The sequence below is a fragment of the Colobus angolensis genome, unplaced genomic scaffold, assembly GCF_000951035.1.
Source record: "Colobus angolensis palliatus isolate OR3802 unplaced genomic scaffold, Cang.pa_1.0 Scaffold744, whole genome shotgun sequence".
Classification (NCBI taxonomy): Eukaryota; Metazoa; Chordata; class Mammalia; order Primates; family Cercopithecidae; genus Colobus; species Colobus angolensis.
Genome location: NW_012121199.1, coordinates 27,007 through 49,000, shown reverse-complemented (window position 1 = coordinate 49,000; position 21,994 = coordinate 27,007). Strand labels below are relative to the sequence as shown.

General features: G+C 37.2%; 1 protein-coding gene across 2 annotated transcripts in view; it reads left to right on the top strand.

The window, feature by feature from the left end:
- The window catches only part of TMLHE (trimethyllysine hydroxylase, epsilon), a 75,133-nt gene that overhangs the window by 30,878 nt on the left and 22,261 nt on the right, over positions 1-21,994 (top strand). For both annotated transcript variants that reach the window (XM_011927770.1, XM_011927771.1), the window contains exon 2: positions 13,532-13,713. In XM_011927770.1, coding sequence (XP_011783160.1) covers positions 13,533-13,713 — 181 coding nt within the window. In that variant the 5' untranslated portion in view covers position 13,532. The remainder of the gene's footprint in view (positions 1-13,531; positions 13,714-21,994) is intronic.

Below are 21,994 nucleotides of genomic sequence, written 5' to 3'. Positions count from 1 at the left end.
TTATAATCCTTTGGGTATATACCCAGTAATGGGATGGCTGGGTCAAATGGTATTTCTAGTTCTAGATCCTTGAGGAATCACCATACTGTTTTCCACAATAGCTGAACTAGTTTACAGTCCCACTAAGAGTGAAGAGAGGATCCCAGGTTGAAGTATTATGAGCAACGCCATGATCAGGACCATTGACATCTCCTGACTAGGTTAGTATTTCTCTTTTAGTCACATATACCTTCTCTCTCAGCGTGTACCTCAACCCATAAAAAGGGAGTTCTGGTACCTTAAGTGGCCATTCACAGGGAAATCATGAACCATTCAATGTAACATTGGCCCATCTCTTACTTGACTCTCCCAGAAACCAACTTTGCCATCTGTTCTTCTGCTGTATATCTGCCTTATCCTTCATGTTGAACACTCATTGTTACCTTCTGTTCCTCCTGACTACAATCTTATATTGCCATGTTAGTAGGTCATCCTTGGACAGTCCTTGATGGTTTATTTCCTGGTTTTAGCATTGCTCACAACCTTCCTGCTTAGACTGGAAGAAATCCTTCTTGGATTGTGACATTTGCCTGTTAGAAAAATATATCCTTGACACAATGATTCTAGTGGCAACATAGTATACCCTTGGAGGAGATAATGGTGCCCCAGTAGACAATATAGCTGGAAAGTATGGCCCAGAGAAAAGAAACTGTATTTCTTCGAATTAAGAATGCTAACTGGCCAGATAACAGAATCCAGGAGTATAATCACTAACCTTGAAGTCACTTTGCTGCATCTACTCTCCCTGGAAAACACACACATGCACATAGCCTTGGTTCAGGCTTTACTTTAAAGGTGTTAACCATACACCATTGCTTCTGTTGGAACATTTTTTTTCTAGCTATTCATCATAGTGTCTCAGATTCATAATGGTTCCTAGGTTTTCAAAGCAACCAAAGGCATTCAGGGGGCTCTTCATTTATACCGTATCTTATCCCACATCATCTATGCATCTGAGAAAGGGACTTCTCCAACAGAGCAATGCAGGAGACCCCCACAGGGATGATGGGGTGCCCTGCCCATGCTTTTACTACAAACTCACAGCAGCCAAAGGCTACCCACAAAGGGCAAGTTGGTGGTCCCCATTTTCAAGTCAGTATCTCCAGAGTATCGAGGCACCTCTTCCACCTAGCAGTAGAGTCAATAGATTTCATTCAGAAGCAACAGCATACCAACACCTGTGCTCAGCAGAGCATGGTGGACATTCAGAAAAACCTTACTTAGCACCTGGCAAAGAAATGTGTGAATGAGGTGTGTGTGTGACTATGGATTGGAGGAACTGAACTTTCACCACCATTTGTAAGTCTTGATGGGCTAAGTCCAAGCCCTACTCTTCTGCCCCCATGCCTCTGCGGCCCCTAGAAGTCCTTTTAAGACCTTTCATGGCAGTGCATCTGACATAATGTCTTGTGGTAAATGGAAACATGAAGTCCATGCACTGGAATGAAGGACGTACCAGGAAACCCAAGGGATAGTTTCACCTACTCTTGACCCTAGACCACCCTTGTTTGTCATACACTTTACCTCAACCTTGTCCTGTATTGAGAATAAACTGTAAATGGGCCAAGGAAAGGAGGGACACCTGTTAGTAGGCTATTACAGTACTGGATTTATTGAAGTAATACAGGAAGAAATACATAACTAATAAGGTTATGCACAGAGACCTGTGAAAACACTGAGTAGGCAGTTACTAACTCTTCCTAAGGGAGCTGGGAATATTTTACAAAGAAGGTGACATTTGAGCTAAGTCTGAGGCAGGAGAGTGGCATGATGAAAGTGTTTTAAGAAGATTAATCTGGCAATAGTATGGACAATGGATTGGAATATGGATGGACTGAAGGCAAGGAAACCATCTAGTCTATGGCAATAGGCCAGGTATGAGGTGATGAAGGAATCTATAGGAATGGAAAGAGAAGGACAAATCTGAAAGACATTTGGAAGGAAAAATTGACAGGAGCTAAATGCACTCTTGGCTTTAAGCCTTTCAGGAGGTAATGCTTCTTCCTTAGTAATAACCATGAAAAGATTCAGATTGACCTATTATGTAATTGCCTACTCTGACTAGAATTTCTAGCTATGGCTGCTCTCCAAAAGTTTCTGTTATTATGATTGATACTTGTTGGACCTTAATTTACATTAAGATGGCTTCAGACTCTAAAGGTTGGGAAGCTCTCAAAAACATAATTTTGACTATGAAACAGCAAATTATTCTATTAAAGGAGAAAAGAGGAAAACCATCGGGCCATGTAGGAAGTTTTACAATGAGCTCATACTTTCTTTTTTTAAAAAGATAATATATAAGAAATAGGAAAAAGGGCACATATGCAAGGATAAATATAACTGGTGACACGTGCCTAAAGGGTTAGTATTTGGAAGGATAAGGTCCAAAATTACCTCAGGCTTGTAGAAATGCATATTTGTAAAGACATCAAGAACAATATTTTAACTTTACTCTCAGAAAGAAAAAGTACATGTGTCCTGGAATGGGTAAATTATAACTCACTTGATATTACTAAACTACTCTCAGTAATCAAAGGCATTAAGGAAAATAGGAAAGGTGCTTTAAGATTGGATTTATATGAATATATTACTGAGTCTAACAAAGAAAAAGGGGGTCTCTTCAATCTTCTAATCAGTGAGCTAAATGTCTCAAGTTAGCTTCTAAAACAAATTTCCAAATAAGTGAGTACTTAAAAAATTACAGTTGTCAACAAAGCCATTCAACAGAAACCTGGTTCTTATTTCTGACAAGGCTATTAGAGGTAATTTATGGAAATATGGCAGACATAATTACATATCTTAAATGAATGAATGAAATTTCAGCAAGACTAACAAGTCATTTATGATAACCTTCTGGACAAGATAATATGGGTTATAAAAGTAATATAATTATGTATTAATTAAATCACCATATTCAAAGAGTGCTGATTAACAGATCATTGGCAAAGGATGAATTTTTTGATGATCTGTTGTATACTCTACCTTTGGATTGACCCAGTCAATAATGTACAAGGAAGCAAGTAGCAGGAAGTTAGGCTGAGAGGTAGCTCAGAACCAGGTAGTAGAAGGCATTACATTAAGGACATTGGATTTTACATTGAAAAGCCTAGGGAGACATTCAAATGGAGTGACAAACTGATGCAGTTTAGTTAACTCTTCCTACCATGTGCAAAAAGTTTGAAGGGAGGGCAAGAGTAGATAGGTCAATTAGAAGGCTTGGGCCTGGACAGGCATGTTGGCAAGTAGAGATACACTACGGTGGGTGAAGTTTGAGAATCATTTAGGGGATAAAAGTTATCATGACTTGATAACTGGCTAGGGGGGAAAACTTTTTTAATGAGGTATCGAGTTTGAAGCACTGATTTTTGAGTTACTCAACTGGTTGAATGAGACTAGAATTTACTGTGAGGAGGAACTCTGTAGGAGGAGACAGTTTAGGTGTAGGGGAGATCAGGATGTCATTAAAAGGTGCTTCCTAAGGATAGGAATATTTTTGATTGCTGATACATTTTCAGCACCTTTAACAGTGTTTGGCACCTAGTATGTATAAAGGTCTGATATATTTGCAATAGGAGTCCTAGAACAAAAGGAGAGAGAATGGTACAGAAGCAATATTTGAAGATATGATGATGAGGAATTTTTGAAAAGTAATAAAAGCTTTGCATTATTTTTCTATAGCTGCATATCAAATTACCACAAACTTAGTGGTTTAAAACAACATCCATTTATTAGCTAACAGTTCTCTAGATCAGAAGTCCAGGTGTGGCATGACAGAGTTCTCTGGTCACAGTATTAAAGGCTGAAATCACAATGTTGGCCAGGCTGCATTCCTTTCTGGAAGCTATGGCTAACAATCCACATGCAGCCTCATTCAGGTTGGCTGAATTCAGTTCCTTGTAGCCATAGGACTGAAGTCCCTGTTTCATCTTCTAGAGACTGCCTTACTTGCCACGTAGTTATCTCCATCTTCAAAGCCAATGAAAAATCTTCCTGGCATCAACTCCCTTTCTTGCCTCAAGTCTCTTTCACTAAGAAGAGACCAATTCAAGATGGATTAAAGATTTAAATGTTAGACCTAAAACCATAAAAACCCTAGAAGAAAACCTAGGTAATACCATTCAGGACTTAGGTATGGGCAAGGACTTCATGTCTAAAACACCAAAAGCAATGGCAGCAAAAGCTAAAATTGACAAATGGGATCTAATTAAACTAAAGAGCTTCTGCACAGCAAAAAGAAACTACCATCAGAGTGAACAGGCAACCTACAGAATGGGAAAAAATTTTTGCAATCTACCCATCTGACAAAGGGCTGATATGCAGAATCTACAAATAACTTAAACAAATTTACAAGAAAAAAACAACCCCATCAAAAAGTGGGCAAAGGATATAACAGACACTTCTGAAAAGAAGACATTTATGCAGGCAACAGACCTGTGAAAAAATGCTCATCATCACTGGTCATCGGAGAAATGCAAATCAAAACCATAATGAGATACCATCTCACGCCAGTTAGAATGGCAATCATTAAAAAGTCAGGAAGCAACAGATGCTGGAGAGGACATGGAGAGATAGGAATGCTTTTACACTGTTGGTGGGAGTATAAATTCGTTCAACCATTGTGAAAGACAGTGTGGCAATTCCTCAAGGATCTAGAACTAGAATTACCATTTGACCCAGCCGTCCCATTACTGGGTATATACCCAAAGGATTATAAATCATGCTGCTATAAAGACACATGCACAGGTATGTTTATTGTGGAGCCATTCACAGTAGCAAAGACTTGGAACCAACCCAAATGTCTATCAATGACAGACTGGATTAAGAAAATGTGGCACATATACACCATGGAATAATGCAGCCATTAAAAAGGATGAGTTCATGTCCTTTGCAGGGACATGGATGAAGCTGGAAACCATCATTCTCAGCAAACTATCAAAAGGACAGAAAACCAACACCGCACGTTCTCACTCATAGGTGGGAATTGAACAATGAGATCACTTGTACACAAGAAGGGGAACATCACACACTGGGGCCTGTCGTGGGGTGGGGAGCTGGGGGAGGGATAGCATTAAGAGAAATACCTAATGTAAATGATGAGTTGATGGGTGCAGCAAACCAACTTGGCACATGTATACCTGTGTGTCAAACCTGCACATTGTGCACATGTACCCCAGAACTTAAAGTATAATTAAAAAAAAAAAAAGAGAGAGAGACCAGCCTCTTTTAAAGGATTGCTGGATTAGGTCATCCCAACGAAGGGACATTCCCCTTTCTTAAAGTCAGCTGTCCCATATACATTACCGAATAATGCAAGTGAACCCTTATCATATTCATAATCCCTCTCACACTCCAGGGGAAAGGATTTTACAACAGCAAGGATAACTGGAGGTCATCTTAGAAATCTGCCTGTCACAAGCATCATTTCGTGGATTCAAAAAGTACCATAACCCAAAGCAGAATAAATAAATAAAAAACCCTCATCTAGGTGTATTTTAGTAAGAACTGCCAAAAAAAAAAAGAAAAGAAAAGAAAAAATAGTCTTAAAAGCATTTGGAGAAAAAAAAAAAGTATTACCTTACAAGGAATAGCAATTAGATTGGCTTTGAGTTTTCAACAAAAACAACATGAAGATAATAGAATTACATTTTTAAAATACTGACAAAAGTAGCCGTCAACCTAAAATTGTATCTGGTGAATTCTATATCCAGCCTTTTAAAATGGAAGTAAAATAGATGTTTTTAGATGGTCCATAACTTAGGGAACCTGTCACCAAAAATCAAAGGAAATATTAAGGATCTTCAGGCAGAGGTAAACTGATCCTAAATGAAATCTTGGAAATATATAATGAACGAAGTGCAGGGGGGAGGTTAAATATGTGGGTGGATCTGAATGTCCATTGATCATATTTTAAAAAATAGTAATGTCTTGGCAAAGCAAGGTAGTGCATACCTGTAGTCCCAGCTACTCGAGCGGCTGAGGTGAGGATCTTGTGCCCAGGAGTTTGAGGCTGCAGTGTGCCATGATCATGCCACTGCACTCCAGCCTGGGTGACAGAGCGAGGCTCTGAATCTATAAATGAATGAACGAATGAATGGATGAATGAAAATAGTAATGTCATGTGGCATGTGTGTGTATGCAATTAAAATACATAATAATAGCAATTGAGGGAGGAAGATAAATGGAGTTAACATAAACCCTCTAATTTGTGTTATACTTTAGTAAGTCAAATATATATGTTATTATTCATAGAATAATCACTAAAAACAGTAAAAGAATGTGTAACAAACAAGGAGTAAATTGAATAATACAAATTACCATATTAGTACAAAACAAAACAAGAAGAGAAAAGATAACAGAATAGGCAAGACAAACAGAAAGTAAATAGTGATATAGTAGAGTTAAATATATCAGTAATTACAGTAAATGTAAATGGACTGAATACCTCAGTTAAATAACAAAGATTATTAGAATGGTTAAAAAATACAAAATCTACATCTTGTTTATGAGACATATATAAAATGTAAAGATATAGGAAGGTTGAAAGTAAAAGGATGGAAGAAGTATAGATGCAGATACTATCCAAAAGAAAACTGATATAGCTATATATAAATACCAGACAAAGGTGACTTTAAGGTAGAAATATTTACTAAATATAGAGCTATTTTATAATGATAACAGGGGCAATCCACCAAGAAGATACAATTATTCTGATTTGTATGCACTTAACACTCAAAATAGGCAAAGCAAAAATTTTCTGATGCCCAATAAATAAATTCATAATCACAATCAGAGATCTTAAAATATATCCCTCAGTAACTGATAGAATATCAGACAAAAAAGAGAAAACCAATAACTATATAGAAGAGTTGGACAGTAATATTAACAAACTTGACCTAATTGACATATATAGACAACCACATGCAACAATTGCAGAATACATATTCTTTTCTGCACATAGAATAATACGTGATGTGTTGACTCATAAAGCAAATCTCAAAAACTTTAAACAATTATAGTATTTTTTGGCCACACTGACATTAAGTTAGAAAACAAGAAACAAATTAGAAAATCTCCTTAAAATTAGTAGTATACTTTAAAATAACCTGTGGGCCAAATTTTTAAAAATTGTAATGGAAAATAGAAAATATGTTGAGCTGACTGAGAAATGGAAATATAGCATATCAAAATTCAAAGGGATACTGTTAAACCCTTACTGTAAGGGAAATTTGTGGCCTTAAAATGTATATTCCACAAAAGAGGAAAAGTTAAAAATCAATGACATATGGATCCATCTCAGGGAATTGGAAAAACAATAGAAAATTAATCCTAAACAATGTAGAAGGAAGCAAAGATAAGAGCAGAATTTCCTGTAAGAAAGACATATTTGATAGCATTATCGAAACTGAAAGTTTCTTTTATGAAAAGACTAATAAAATTGATAATACCACTAGAAATATAGATAAAGAAACAAAAGGAGAGAGAGAAAGCATAAATAACCAATATTAGGAATGAGACGAGCTATCATTATATATCATAAAACATAACAGTTACAGTTGGATATGGTAAATAATTTTAAGTCAGTGTACTAAAAATTTAAATAAAATACATAGATTCCTAGGAAACATAACTTACCAAAAAGAACACAAGAAGACAAATTTCTGCACTGATCTATAACTATTAACTAACTCAAACCCATCTCACAAAGTAAAGCCAAGACTCAGATGCCTTCACTGAGTAATTGTATCAAAATTTAAGAAAGAAATAATATCAATCTCGCATGACATTTTCCAGAGAACAGAAGAAAGTGGAGGTCTTTACAACTCTTTTTATAAAGTTAGAATAACCCTGTAACTAAAATATTATAAGGGACATATGAGAAAGGAAAATCTGGGGCTAATTTTACACATCAATATAGATGCAAAATTTCTAACAAATTATTAGAAAATTGTAACCACTGGTGTATTAAAAGGATAATATACCCTATTGTAGTTTGGTTTATGCCAACGTTGCAAAGTTGGTTTACATTTTGAAAGTGAATCAAGGTAACTCACCACAGAAACAAAGGAGAAAAATCATATAGTCAAATCAACAAATGCAAAAAAAAAAAAAACCCTAAAATTCAACATCTATTTATGAGAGAAAAAAATCTTTTAGCAAACTAGGAATAAAAAGTAACTTCTGATAAAGCTTATTTACAAAACCATCTACAACATGCCACCCACAATATCCAACATTCAAAAAAATACTACATATATAACAAAATGGGTAAAGGCAGACTCACAGATAACCCAGATATTGGTGTTTTCTGACCAGGACATTAAAACTGTTACTGTAAATATGTTAGAGAACTTACAGGAGCAAATGAGTGAAATGAAGGAACAGATGGAAAACTTCAAAGGATAAACAGAATTTCTAAATAAGGACCAAGTGGAAATACTAGAACTGAAAAGTAAAGTGGAGGTAACATTTCCTAACTTATTTTGTGATCATTAAAAAGTCAGGAAACAACAGATGCTGGAGAGGATGTGGAGAAATAGGAACACTTTTACACTGTTGGTGGGAGTGTAAATTAATTCAACCATTGTGGAAGACAGTGTGGTGATTCCTCAAGGATCCAGAACCAGAAATACCATTTGACCCAGCCATCCCATTACTGGGTATATACCCAAAGGATTATAAATCATTCTATGGTAAAGACACATGCACACTTACGTTTACTGCGGCACTATTCACAATAGCGAAGACTTGGAACCAACCAAATGTCCATCAATGACAGACTGGATTAAGAAAGTGTGGCACATATACACCATGGAATACTATGCAGCCATAAAAAGGATGAGTTCATGTCCTTTGTAGGGACGTGGATGAAGCTGGAAACCATCTTTCTCAGCAAACTAACACAGGAACAGAAAACCAAACACCGCGTGTTCTCATTCATAAGTGGGAGTTGAACAGTGAGAACATTTGGGCACAGGGAGGGGAACATCACCCACTGGGGTCTGTTGGGTGGTGGGGGCTAGGGGAGAGATAGCATTAGGAGAAATACCTAATGTAGGTGACAGGTTGATGGGTGCAGCACACCACCATGGCACATGTATACCTATGTAAAAAACCTGCATGTTCTGCACATGTATCCCAGAACTTAAAATACAATTTAAAAAACCCAGCATAAATCAAATACCTGATAAAGATGTCACACACACCTACACACACCAGACCATGTATTTCTCATGTATCTAGATGCAAAATACTGTAACAAAATTTCAGCATATTGAATCCAACAATGTATAAAAAGGATAATATATCACATAATCAAATGGGGTTTATTCCAGAAATGCAAGGTTGTTTTGACATAGGAAGTCAATCAGAATAATTAACCACTTTACTAGAATAAAGCAACAAGCCATAAAATAATCTCAATAGATGTAGAAAGTACATTTACTAAAATTCAACTCATATTCCTGATAAATACTCTCAGAAAACTAGGAATTGAAGGAAACCTCCCCAACCAGAAAAAGGCCATTAATAACAGTAACAAAAAAATCAAAAAACATGGCTAACAACATACTTAATCATGAAACTAGAATGTTTTCTCCTAAGATCGGGAAGAAAGCAAGGTTGTCCATGCTCACTCCTCCTAACTAGTGAGTGCAATGCAGCAAAAAATCCTGAGAAATTTCCAAAACACTTACTGGAAGTAATAATTGTTTTTAATAAGATTACAACATTCCAGGTCAGAATATAAAGATCAGTTGCATTGTGTATACTGTTAGCAATTGCAAATTGAAATTTTAAAATGCTGCTTATAATAGCACAATAAATCACTTAGGAATGAATTCAATGAAAGATGTGCAAGACCTCTATACTTGCTATTGTCAGACATCTTCATTTTTGCCGATCAAATGGTTATATCATATCTCACTGTGGCTAGATTACAATTCCCTAATCATTAATGATGTTGAACATCTCTTCATGAATTTATTGACCATATTGACCATATGTGTTTTCTCTTAGAAATGTCTGTTCATACTATTTGCTCACATATTGTTTGCTTTTCCTATTGATTTGTAGGATGTCCTTTTTTTTTTCTGAGACAGAGTCTCACTCTGTCGCCCAGACTGGAGTGCAGTGGCACTATCTCAGCTCACTGCAATCTTCGCCTCCTGGGTTCAAGTGATTCTCTTGCCTCAGCCTCCTGAGTAGCTGGGATTACAGGTGCGTGCCACCACACCCGGCTAATTTTTGTATTTTTTAGTAGAGATGGGGTTTCACCATGTTGGTCAGGCTGGTCTCAAACTCCTGACCTTGTGATCCACTCGCCTCGGCCTCCCAAAGTGCTGGGATTTCAGGCGTGAGCGACCGCGCCCAGCCTGTAGGATGTCTTTAAATATTCTTGATATTAATACTTTGTCAGTTGTATGAATTTCAGATACCTGCTGCCAGTTTGCAAATTGCTTGATTATTAATCCCTTGTTAGATGGGTGATGGGCAAATATTTTTTCCCATTCTCCAGGTTGTCTCTTCACTTTGTTGGTTGTATCCTTTGGTGTACAGTAGCTTTCTAACTTGATGTGATCCCATTTGTCCATTTTTGCTTAGCTTGCCTGTGCTTTTGAGGTCTTGCTCAAGAAATCTTTGCCCAGACCAACGTCCTGGTATGTTTCCTCAATGTTTTCTTGTAGTAGTTTCATAGTTTGCAGTCTTAGATTTAAGTCTTTAATTAACTTAGATTGTATTTTTTGTATATGGCGAGAGATAGGGGTCTCGTTCTTCCACATATGGATATCTAGTTTTGCTTAGGCTGATTTTTAAAAATTAAAACTGGTAACATTTGAGTAGTGAGATTATGGAAAATGGGGGAGGAGAGACTTTGTTTTCTCCCATTCTTTATGGTTTAAATACATATGTATTTCTGTATGTGTGTATAGCAGGTGTGGAGATTTTAATTATGTGTCATTGTATATGTCAAACCTCATCAACAGTTTCCTTGAAAGAATGGGAATGGTAAACAATGAAAGAAAGAGGCTTTTACTTATTATTTTATGTATTTCAGGGTTGTATGGATTATTTCCAACACCCCCAACAATCCCCCCATCTTTTTTTGTTTACAATGAGTTTTATTTTTAAGTAAATATAAAACAACGAAACCTTCCTCAAAGAACACTAGTCATGTGGAGTTCCACCACTTTCCTCAGGCATGGTTAACCTCTTGCTCCTTTTCTCCTTTCATTGTGTTGTATGCTTAAAACTATTATAAATAGTAGTAGTTATCACCCTGTACTTGTCTTTCTTCCCCACTAGATTGTGAACATCTTGAATGGTGGCTAGGATTGCTGATTTATTTATGTTTGTATCTTAGTACTTAAGTACCTATTATAGCCGGGCGTGGTGGCTCACGCCTGTAATCCCAGCACTTTGGGAGGCTGAGGCGGGCGGATCACAAGGTCAGGAGATCAAGACCATCCTGGCTAACACGGTGAAACCCCATCTCTACTAAAAATACAAAAAAAATCAGCTGGTCGTGGTGGCGGGCACCTGTAGTCCCAGCTACTCAGGAGGCTGAGGCAGGAGAATGGCGTGAACCTGGGAGGTGGAGGTTGCAGTGAGCTGAGATCGCGCCACTGCACTCCAGCCTGGGCCACAGAGAGACTCTGTCTCAAAACAAAACAACACAAAAAAAATAAAGTACCTATAATAAACCTACTTAGTAATATTTATTTTGTGAAATCATAAAGTGAGTGAATATACTTGATTAAGAGCAGATTTTGGGGAGATTATTCGATGTAGTGGGAGAAGACTATCTGATTAAGAATTGACTATTTGACTAGGAGTTGGAAATTTTTTTTCTTTCAAGATCCAGATAGCATGTATTGTAGACTTCATAGACTACAAATGAGAAATTCTAGTCTGGTTTTGGTCTGGAGTCTTGGTCTTATACTCATCTTTGTTTTTCTTTACAACTCCTTAAAAAATACAAAATCCATTTCAGTTTGTGGGTCACAGATTGCCAACCCCTGTTTTAGACAGTACCTATAGGTAGGAGGTTGGAAACAAGAGACAGTGAAGAAATAAATGTAACCCAGATATCAGCAGAGGACTTTCTGTGCTCTCCTCCTTGCCCTCAGCCACAAAATCTCAATACAGTTGACTTTAGCCTTCCATTCTCTATCCTGTAATTACAGACTGCTCCCTAGTGATTAGTAAATTCTGCTATATCTCTAGCTGTGGCTTTAGTGTATATGATTGCTTTCATCCCATATCAACATGAAGTTCAGTCCTTTCATCAGCTTACAACTCACATACCCACACATATGCATGTGCACACACACACACACAGGGACTCACTAGTTCACTCAATATAAGCATTTTGTGGATTTAGTTACATCACTGCATATTTGAGGGTGTAATTGAAAAGGTTCACATTGAGAACCACACAGCCTATCTGCAATCACATAGCTCTCTCAGTCTTCCACCACAGGACAAATTAATCTCTTAAGACCTTATGCAAATGGTGTTGTTTTATTAATTTTTCTAAAACTATGCTACTCAGCATCACCAACTCCAAGCAGGTTTATCCAGGCATTTTCCCAACAGATACAGTTTATTCCTAACAGCCATAATAATGATAATAATAGTAGCAATACATATGTAGGGCTTAGTATGGAACATATAATTCTAAGTATTTTAGTCCTCACAGGAAAGCCATGAGATAAATACTATTATCAACTTCATTTTACAAAGGAAGAAATGGAGTCACTGAGGGTTTAAGTAACTTGTCCACAGCGGAGAAGAAAGTTTCACATAGTCGGAATAGGGGTGATTAATAGTATCATGAGCAGAGAGACCCAGAAGGATGAGACATGAAAAATAATCCTTGGCCGGGCGCGGTGGCTCAAGCCTGTAATCCCAGCACTTTGGGAGGCCGAGACGGGCGGATCACGAGGTCAGGAGATCGAGACCATCCTGGCTAACACGGTGAAACCCCGTCTCTACTAAAAAAATACAAAAAACTAGCCGGGCGAGGTGGCGGGCGCCTGTAGTCCCAGCTACTCGGGAGGCTGAGGCAGGAGAATGGCGTAAACCCGGGAGGCGGAGCTTGCCGTGAGCTGAGATCCGGCCACAGCACTCCAGCCTGGGCGACAGAGCGAGACTCCGTCTCAAAAAAAAAAAAATAATAATAATAATCCTTTTACAATTATGGGTCAGTTGACAGGATAACGACGGATACATTCTGAGAAATGCCTCATTCAGCAATTTCATGGTTGTATGAACATCTTAGAGGATAAACAAACCCAGATGGTATAGCCTACTACACGTCTTGGCTATATGATATATATAGCCTGTTGCTCCTAGGCTACAAACCTGCATAGCATCTGACTGTACTGAATACTGTATGACATACAATAAGAGTGGCTAATGAGAAAATGTAAGTAATGGTTACAGATCACTTATGCTTAGCTTTTCACAATTTCTCCTTTGTTTAATCTTCTAGGATGTGGTACCACAGATTGTCCCACCTACAAAGCAGGCTTCAGGACTTGCTGAAGGGAGGAGTCATATATCCAGCCCTTCCACAGCCCAACTTCAAAAGCATACTTCCTTTAGCTGTCCATTGGCACCATACAGTCTCCAAGTCTCTGACTTGTGCTTGGCAGCAACATGAAGATCATTTTGGTAAGAGATGTGTGAAGACAGATACTTTTTAAAACTTGTGGTAAGAAATATTTGCTTTGGCAGCACATATATCAAAAATTGGAATGATAAAATTGTGGTAAGAAAACACAGTATAAAATTTATTATCTTAACCATTTTAAGTGTACAATTCACATTGTTATGCAATGATAAATACCTTCTGTGCGGTCTGAAAATACTTTTTGTGGAGTTGACAGGACCTCTAGCCATTTATTTTTAAGATTAGCCTACAAGTTGGGAGAAAGACAAAAATAACAGGGGGCAATAGCAAAATCCCTTCTCAACTAGGGGAAGGCAACTCAGCCTGTTCCAGCCCCACTCCATCTCCCTGTCTTACCTAAGGGAAAAAAAAGAAAGAAAAGAAAGCCTTAATATACAAGGGAGAGGGTTTCAAAGACATAGACTAGGAATGTTACAACCACAGAAAGTATTCGTTGGCAGGAGGGAATACTTTACCTATGTGTATGAGTCTTCTAAGGCTGCCATAACAAATTACACAAACTAGGTGGTTTAAAACAGCAGTTTATTTTCTCATAGTCTTGGAGGGTTGGTAAGGCCATGCTCCCTCCAAAGGCTTTGGGAGAGAGTTTTTCCTTGCCTTTTCTAGTTTCTTATGGTTGCTGGCAATCCTTGGCATTACTTTGCTTGTGCCAGCATTACTCCAATCTCTGCTTTCATATTCACAGGGCCTTCCTCACAATGTCTAATCTCTGTCTTCCAATATTTCTCTCTTTATAAAGACAGCAGTCATTGGATTTAGAGCCCACCCTAATCCAGCGTGACCTCATTGTAACTTGATTACATCTGCACAGACGCTTTCTAAATAAGGCCACGTTCACAGGTACCAGGGATTAGGACTTCAACATATCTTTTTAGGGGTTACAGTTCAATCTACCACACCCTGGAAGAGAAACAAAAACAACTGTGAAAGTCACACTTCCAAGACACAGGCCCACTATGCACTCCAAAGACTGAGAATCTGAAGATTGTAGAATACCCTCATCCCCCCCACACCCTACAACAAGCTAATAAGCCTCCAGTTAAAATGACAATGGATCACAGCTGGAAGAGCTGCAAGAGACAACCTGTCTCTGAGGTACAGCACAAAGGGAAGGGCCAAGGCCAAGAGAGAAGACAAAAGCAAAATCACTAGAGAAATGTAATGCTTCTGTTACCCACAGAGACAACAAACATCAAACACAACCTAACTCCGGGCCAGATTAATATAGATATTCATGATAAAATCCTATTTCCCTCAGTAGCTATTGCTCTATACAAGATATCTGACTTTTAACAATAACAGAATTACAAAACTTGCTAAGGCAAGAAATAACACAATTTGAAGAGGCAAAGCAATATCAGAACCAGACTTACATATGACACAGGTGTTGAAATTATCAGTCAGAATTTTAGGACTTTTTTATATTTCTGTGAAAAATGTAATTGAAATTTTGACAGGAGCTGCCTTGAATCTATAGATCACTTTGAATAGTATAGATATTTTAACAATATTAATTCTTCCAATCCATGAAGATAGAATATTTTTTCATTTATTTATGTGTTCTCCAATTTATTTAATCAATGTTTTATAGTTTTGAGTGTAGAGATTATTAATCTCATTGGTTAAATTTATTCCTAAGTATTTTTTGCAACTATTATAAATAGGATTGTTTTCTTGATTTCTTTTTCAGTTAGTTCATTGTTAGGGTATAGAAGCATTACTGATTTTTGTATGTTAGTTTTACTGAATTCATTAAGTCTAACAGTTTTTGGTGGTCTCTTTAGGGTTTTCTATATATAAGATTATTTCATCAGTGAACAGAGACAAATTCATCTCTTTCTTTCCTATTTGCATGTCTTTTATTTCTTTTCCTTGCCTAATTACTCTGGCTATGACTTTCAGTACTATGTGGAGTAAGAGTAGGAAGAGTAAGCATCATTGTCTTGTTCCTGATCTGAAAGGAAAAGTTTTCAACTTAAGACACCGAATGGCTAAAGCAATCTTGAGCAAAAAGAACAAAGCTGGAGGCATCATGCTATGTGATTTCAAAATATATTACAAAGCATAGTAATCAAAACAATATAGTACTGGCATAAAAATAGACACATTAACAAATTCATTATAAATAAACACACACACACATCTTAAAATAAACAAGCAAGACCTCACACGTAGGCATATTATATTAAAACTGCAGAAAACCAAAGACAAAGAAACATTCTTGGAGGCAGCCTACTGGGGAGAAAAACACCTTACCTACAGAGAAACAAAGATAAGAATTGCAGTGGACTTCTCATCAGGAACTGTGCAAGCAAGAACACAATGGAATGACAAACTTAAGTGATAAAGGGGGGAAAACTACCAATGTAGAATTATATATCCAGCAAAATGATCCTTCAAAAGTAAAAGATAAAGACTTTTTCATACATCAATACTATTTTGATTACTGTCGCTTTATAAGACCTCCAATTTTGTTCTCATTTTTCAAGATTACTTTGACTATTCGGGGTCCCTTGAGATTCCCTATGACTTTTAGGAAAGGTTTTTTCTGTTTCTTTTTTTTTTTTTTTTTTGAGACGGAGTCTCGCTCTGTCGCCCGGGCTGGAGTGCAGTGGCCGGATCTCAGCTCACTGCAAGCTCCGCCTCCCGGGTTTACGCCATTTTCCTGCCTCAGCCTCCCTGGGACTACAGGCGCCCGCCACCTCGCCCGGCTAGTTTTTCGTATTTTTTAGTAGAGACGGGGTTTCACCGTGTTAGCCAGGATGGTCTCGATCTCCTGACTTCGTGATCCGCCCGTCTCGACCTCCCAAAGTGCTGGGATTACAGGCTTGAGCCACCGCGCCCGGCCGGTTTTTTCTGTTTCTACAACAAATTCCATTGGAGTTTTGATAGGTATTGCATTTAATCTGTAGATCACATTGGGTAGTATGGGCATTTTAACAACACTAAGCCTTCCAATCCATGAGCATGAGATGCCTTTTCATTTATTTGTACCTTTCTTTGATTTCTCTTAGCGACATTTTGTAGTTTTCACTGTAAAAGTGTTTCTCTAACTTGGTTAAGTTTATTCCTAAGTATTTCATCCTTTTTGATGCCATACGCAGAAAGCTGAAACTGGATCCCTTCCTTACACCTTATATAAAAATTAACTCAAAATAGATTAAAGACTTAAACATAAGACCTAAAACCATAAAAACCCTAGAAGAAAACCTAGGCAATACCATTCAGGACATAGGCATGAGCAAACACTTCATGACTAAAACACCAAAAGCAATGGCAACAAAAGCCAAAATAGAGAAACGGGATCTGATTAAACTAAATAGCTTCTCCACAGCAAAAGAAACTACCATCAGAGTGAACAGGCAACCTACAGAATGGGAGAAAATTTTTGCAATCTACTCATCTGACAAAGGGCTAATATTCAGAATCTACAAAGAACTTAAACAAATTTACATGAAAACAAAACAAACAACCCCATCAAAAAGTGGGCAAAGGGTATGAACAGACACTTCTCAAAAGAAGACATTTATGCAGGCAACAAACATATGAAAAAAGCTCATCATCACTGGTCATCAGAGAAATGCAAATCAAAATCATAATGAGATACCATCTCACACCAATTAGAATGTCAATCATTAAGAAGTCAGGAAACAACAGATGCTGGAGAGGATGTGGAGAAATAGTAACGCTTTTCCACTGTTGGTGGGAGTGTAAATTAGTTCAACCATTGTGGAAGACAGTGTGGCGATTCCTCAAGGATCTAGAACTAGAAATACCATTTGACCCAGCAATCCCATTACTGGGTATATACCCAGAGGATTATAAATCATTCAACTATAAAGATACATGCACACTTATGTTTATTGCAGCACTGTTCACAATAGCAAAGACTTGGAAACAACCCAAATGCCAACCAATAATAGACTGGATAAATAAAATGTGGCACATATACACCATGGAATACTATGCAGCCATAAAAAAGGATGAGTTCATGTCCTTTGCAGGGACATGGATGATGCTGGAGATCATCATTCTCAGCAAACTAACACAAGAATAGAAAACGAAACACCGCATGTTCTCACTCATAAGTGGGAGTTGAACAATGAGGACACATGGACACAGGGAGGGTAATATCACACACCAGGGCCTGTCGGGGAGTGGAGTCTAGGGGAGGGATAGCATTAGGAGAAATACCTAATGTAGATGACAGGTTGATGGGTTTAGCAAACCACCATGGCACATGTATACCTATGTAACAAACCTGCATGTTCTGCACATGTATCCCAGAACTTAAAGTATAATATAAAATAAAATAAATAAATGGAATTTTTTTCTTAATTTTTCTTCTTAGATTGGTCACCATTAATATATAGAAATGCAGTGGATTTTATGTATTGCTTTTGGAAATCCTGCAAATTTTCTGACATTATTTATTAGTTATAATACTTTTTATTGCATATGGAATCTTTAGGGTTTTCTACATATAAGATCATGTCATCTGTGAATAGAGACAATTTTACTTCATCTTTTCCAGTTTAGATTTCTGTTACTTCTCTTTCTTGTCTAATTTTTCTAGCTAGGAATCCCAGTACTTCAACAATAGTAATATTGAGGGTGGGCATCTTCCTTATAGTGTGCATCCATTAACATAGATCTATAATTATTTGTTACTTTTGTGTTTAAAATTTATACCATATTTAAAAGTGATTTATTTATACTTATATTACAATACTACACAATAAACCTTTACCACAAGGTTTATATTTTCATATGGTTTTGTGTTGCTATTTATCATCCTTTTTCTTCAAGTTGAAGGATCCCTTCCGCATTTCTTGTGGGGCAGATTGAGTGGCAATCAACTTCCTCTCCTTTTGTTTATCTGGGAAGTCTTAATCTCTCCTTCATTTTAGAAGGACAGTTTTATAAAATATAATGTTCTTCGTGGGCAGGTTTTGTTCTTCAGTCATTGAATGTATTATTTCTCTCCTTTCTAGCCTGCAAGGTTTTGCTAAGAAACCAGCTGATAGTTTAATAGAAGCTCCCTTGTATGTGATGAGTCATTTTTTCCTGCCACTTTCAAGATTCTGTCTCTGTGACTTTTGACAGTTTGATTTTGATGGGTCTCAGTGTAGGTCTCTTTAGATTTATTCCAACTGGAGTTGTTTATTGAATTTGTGTGTCAACAAGCAGAACAACATAGGCATGATGGAAATCACAAAAGGAGAAAAGAGAAATGAGTAGAGAGCTTATTTGAAGAAATGATGGCTGAAAACTCTCCAAATTTGATGAGAGAAAAGGACACACAAATTCAATAAACATAAATCCCTTAGGTTCTCCTCATTTTTCTTCATTCTCTGTTTTTTTTTCTTCTCTTTCTCAATAATTTCAAAGTCCTATCATTGAGTTTACTAATTCTTTTTTCTGCCTGGTCAATTCTGCTATTGAATCCCTCCAGTGAATTTCTCCAATTCAATTATTAGATACTTCAGTTCCAGAATTTCTGTTTGATTCATTTTTATAGTTTTATTTATTTGTTGATATTCTCATTTCATTTATATGTCGGTTTCCTAATTTTGTTTAGTTGCCTATCTGTGTTCTTTTTTAATTCTTCAATTATTCTGGTGATGCTTATTTTGAGTTTTTGTCTAGTACTTTATATATGTCTTTAGGGGTGCTTTCTGGAGGTTTAAATTATTCCTTTGAGTAGTCCATATTTCTTTGTTTCTTCATATGTCTTATTATATCTTGTTGAGACTAACATTTGAAAGCTCAGCTACCTTTCTCGGTCTTTGGGGTCTGGTTGCATACAAGGAGGACATTCTCCAATTAGCCCAGTTAAAGACTCTAGAGACCTAATCCTTTCCTGGGAATGCTTACTCTTCTGGGATTGTGCATATAAACATCTAATTGAAGAGATTTATCAGTTTCCATTCAGGAGTTCCCCTTGATACTGCCATCTCTCTGTTTCTATAGTAAACTAAGGTATTGGAGCTCCACATAATGTCTGTCTATGGTCTATAGACTCTGGTGCCAAGCCAAGCCACATAGATCACTTTTATTCTCAGCAAGCCCCCAGACTGGCATCCCATTGCTGTCAGTTCTTAGATTCAGGCAAGACAGAAACCAGTCTTTTAGATAACACCCTGAAAAGTTAGAATGTTGGACATTCAGCTTCTTTTCCCCACTAGGGTAAGTCAGGAGGTAGGGGTTTCCTCTCAGTTACAATGTACCAAGCTGGGAGAAGTGTCTCTGGTGAAGAAATGCCATGAATTTTCCTACTGGGTTTTGGTGAGGTTGACTTTGCACTTGCTTGGAGTGCAGCAACCTTTTAACTCATTTCTGAATTTGTCATAAAGGCAATTGTTCTATAAATTGTTATTCAATCCATGGGGGAAGGAGGGTCTTTTGTTTTCTATTCACCATCTTGCTGATGGCACTCCTGGAATATTATTTTAATATGGGAGATATTACATGTTTGCTAAATGAGGATGATCCAATAGGGAAGGAAAATTTGGTGATGCAAAACAGAGGAATAGAACTGCTTCAGGAGCATAGTCCCTGAGTAGGAAAGAAGAGATAGAATCTAGTTCATAAATGGTAGTATTGACCTTGAATATATACACAAATTATTTCAACGATTGTAACAGAAAGAAAGGTGGGATATATGGGCACACATGCAGTTAAGTGATTGCATATGGGGCATCAGTTTGTGAAGATTCTCTTACTGCTTCTACATTTTCTTTGAAGGAAGAAGCAAGGTTGTCAGTTCAAAGTGTGAAGGGTCAGGAGGTGTTGGGTGTTTGAGGATAGGGGAGATGGTATGACACAGTCTTCTTAGAGAGTGAGTGATTTTACTAGGAAATTATGCAAGAATTGTTTGGCTGTATTGAGTACTAATTTGAGATTTTTCATGATGAGTTTAAAATGATACTAGATAGTGCAGTTTTTAAAATTTTCTCCATCGTAAGTGTCCATCAATGGATGAATGGATGAAGAAAGTGAAGTATACATACACAATGTAATACTACTCAGCCATAAAAAGAATCAAATCCTGTCATTTACAGCAACATGAATGAGCCTGGAGGAATTTATGTTAAAGGAAATAAGCCAGGCACAGGAAGACAAATACTGCATTATCTCACTCATACGTGGAATCTAAAAAATTTGATCTCATAGAAGTGAGTAGAATGGTGGTTATCAGAAGCTAGGGTGATTAGGGGGAGGGAAGATGGAGACATGTTGGTTAGAGGATACATAATTAGAGTTAGGTAGGAGGAATAAATTTCAAGAGATCTATCTTATTGCAAAATGACTATAGTTAATGATGATACTGTATTCTTGGGTGCAGCACACCAACATGGCACAAGTATACATAGGTAACAAACCTGCACGTTGTGCATATGTACCCTAGAACTTAAAGTATAATTAAAAAAAAAAAAAACAGAGTTGACGTTACATATTAGCACCACAAAGATAATAACTATGTGAAGTGTTCCATTTATTAAGTGGTTAGATTTAGCCATTCCAAAATGTATATATACTTTAAAACATCATGTTTACAAGATAACAACACACATTATTCATCAATTAAAAAAAAAACATAAAAGAAAAATTTTTCTCCAGCAATGTTCAGCTGCTTGGCTGCATAGGAAGTAGGAATTTGAGTTTATCATGGTCGGGGCTTTGTCAGGGAAGTATGGCACAGAGAGAGGGGACAAGGAAGTTAAGACTGTTTGCAAGGAATTGATTAAAATGATGGACCATGGAATATGGGCTCTGTAAGGAGGGAAGTGAGGACATTAAAGGAAACAAGATGACAGAGAGTGAAAAGGAGCTTAGGGTCAATGGATTGGAGCTCTTTATGGGGTGGAAGGATTATTGTAGTGAGGAGTGCCAGAATAATTGAACTGGAATGGTAATAAGAGGTGGCTAGAGTATGGAATGTTTTAAATGAAAATGTTGGGAGTACTGTAATTAATGATAATGAAGTTGCCAAGGATGACAGGGAAAGGGTAAAGTAGACAACAGTAAACTGGTCTTCATTAAAAATGGACAGTGACTCAAGAGGTATTTGATTAGAATAATTAAGAAAGCATGATCTTCAAAGAAGCTTGGGTTTTAGAGGAAGGAGGTAGAAAAAGTGGTCCAAAAACAACATTGAGAAGCAAGGAGGTAACTATCTTAACAGGATTACTGCAGCCTTGTCTTGCTCTCCTGATGATCCATTATCCATCCTGAAACTAGAGTGCTCTTTCTAAACTA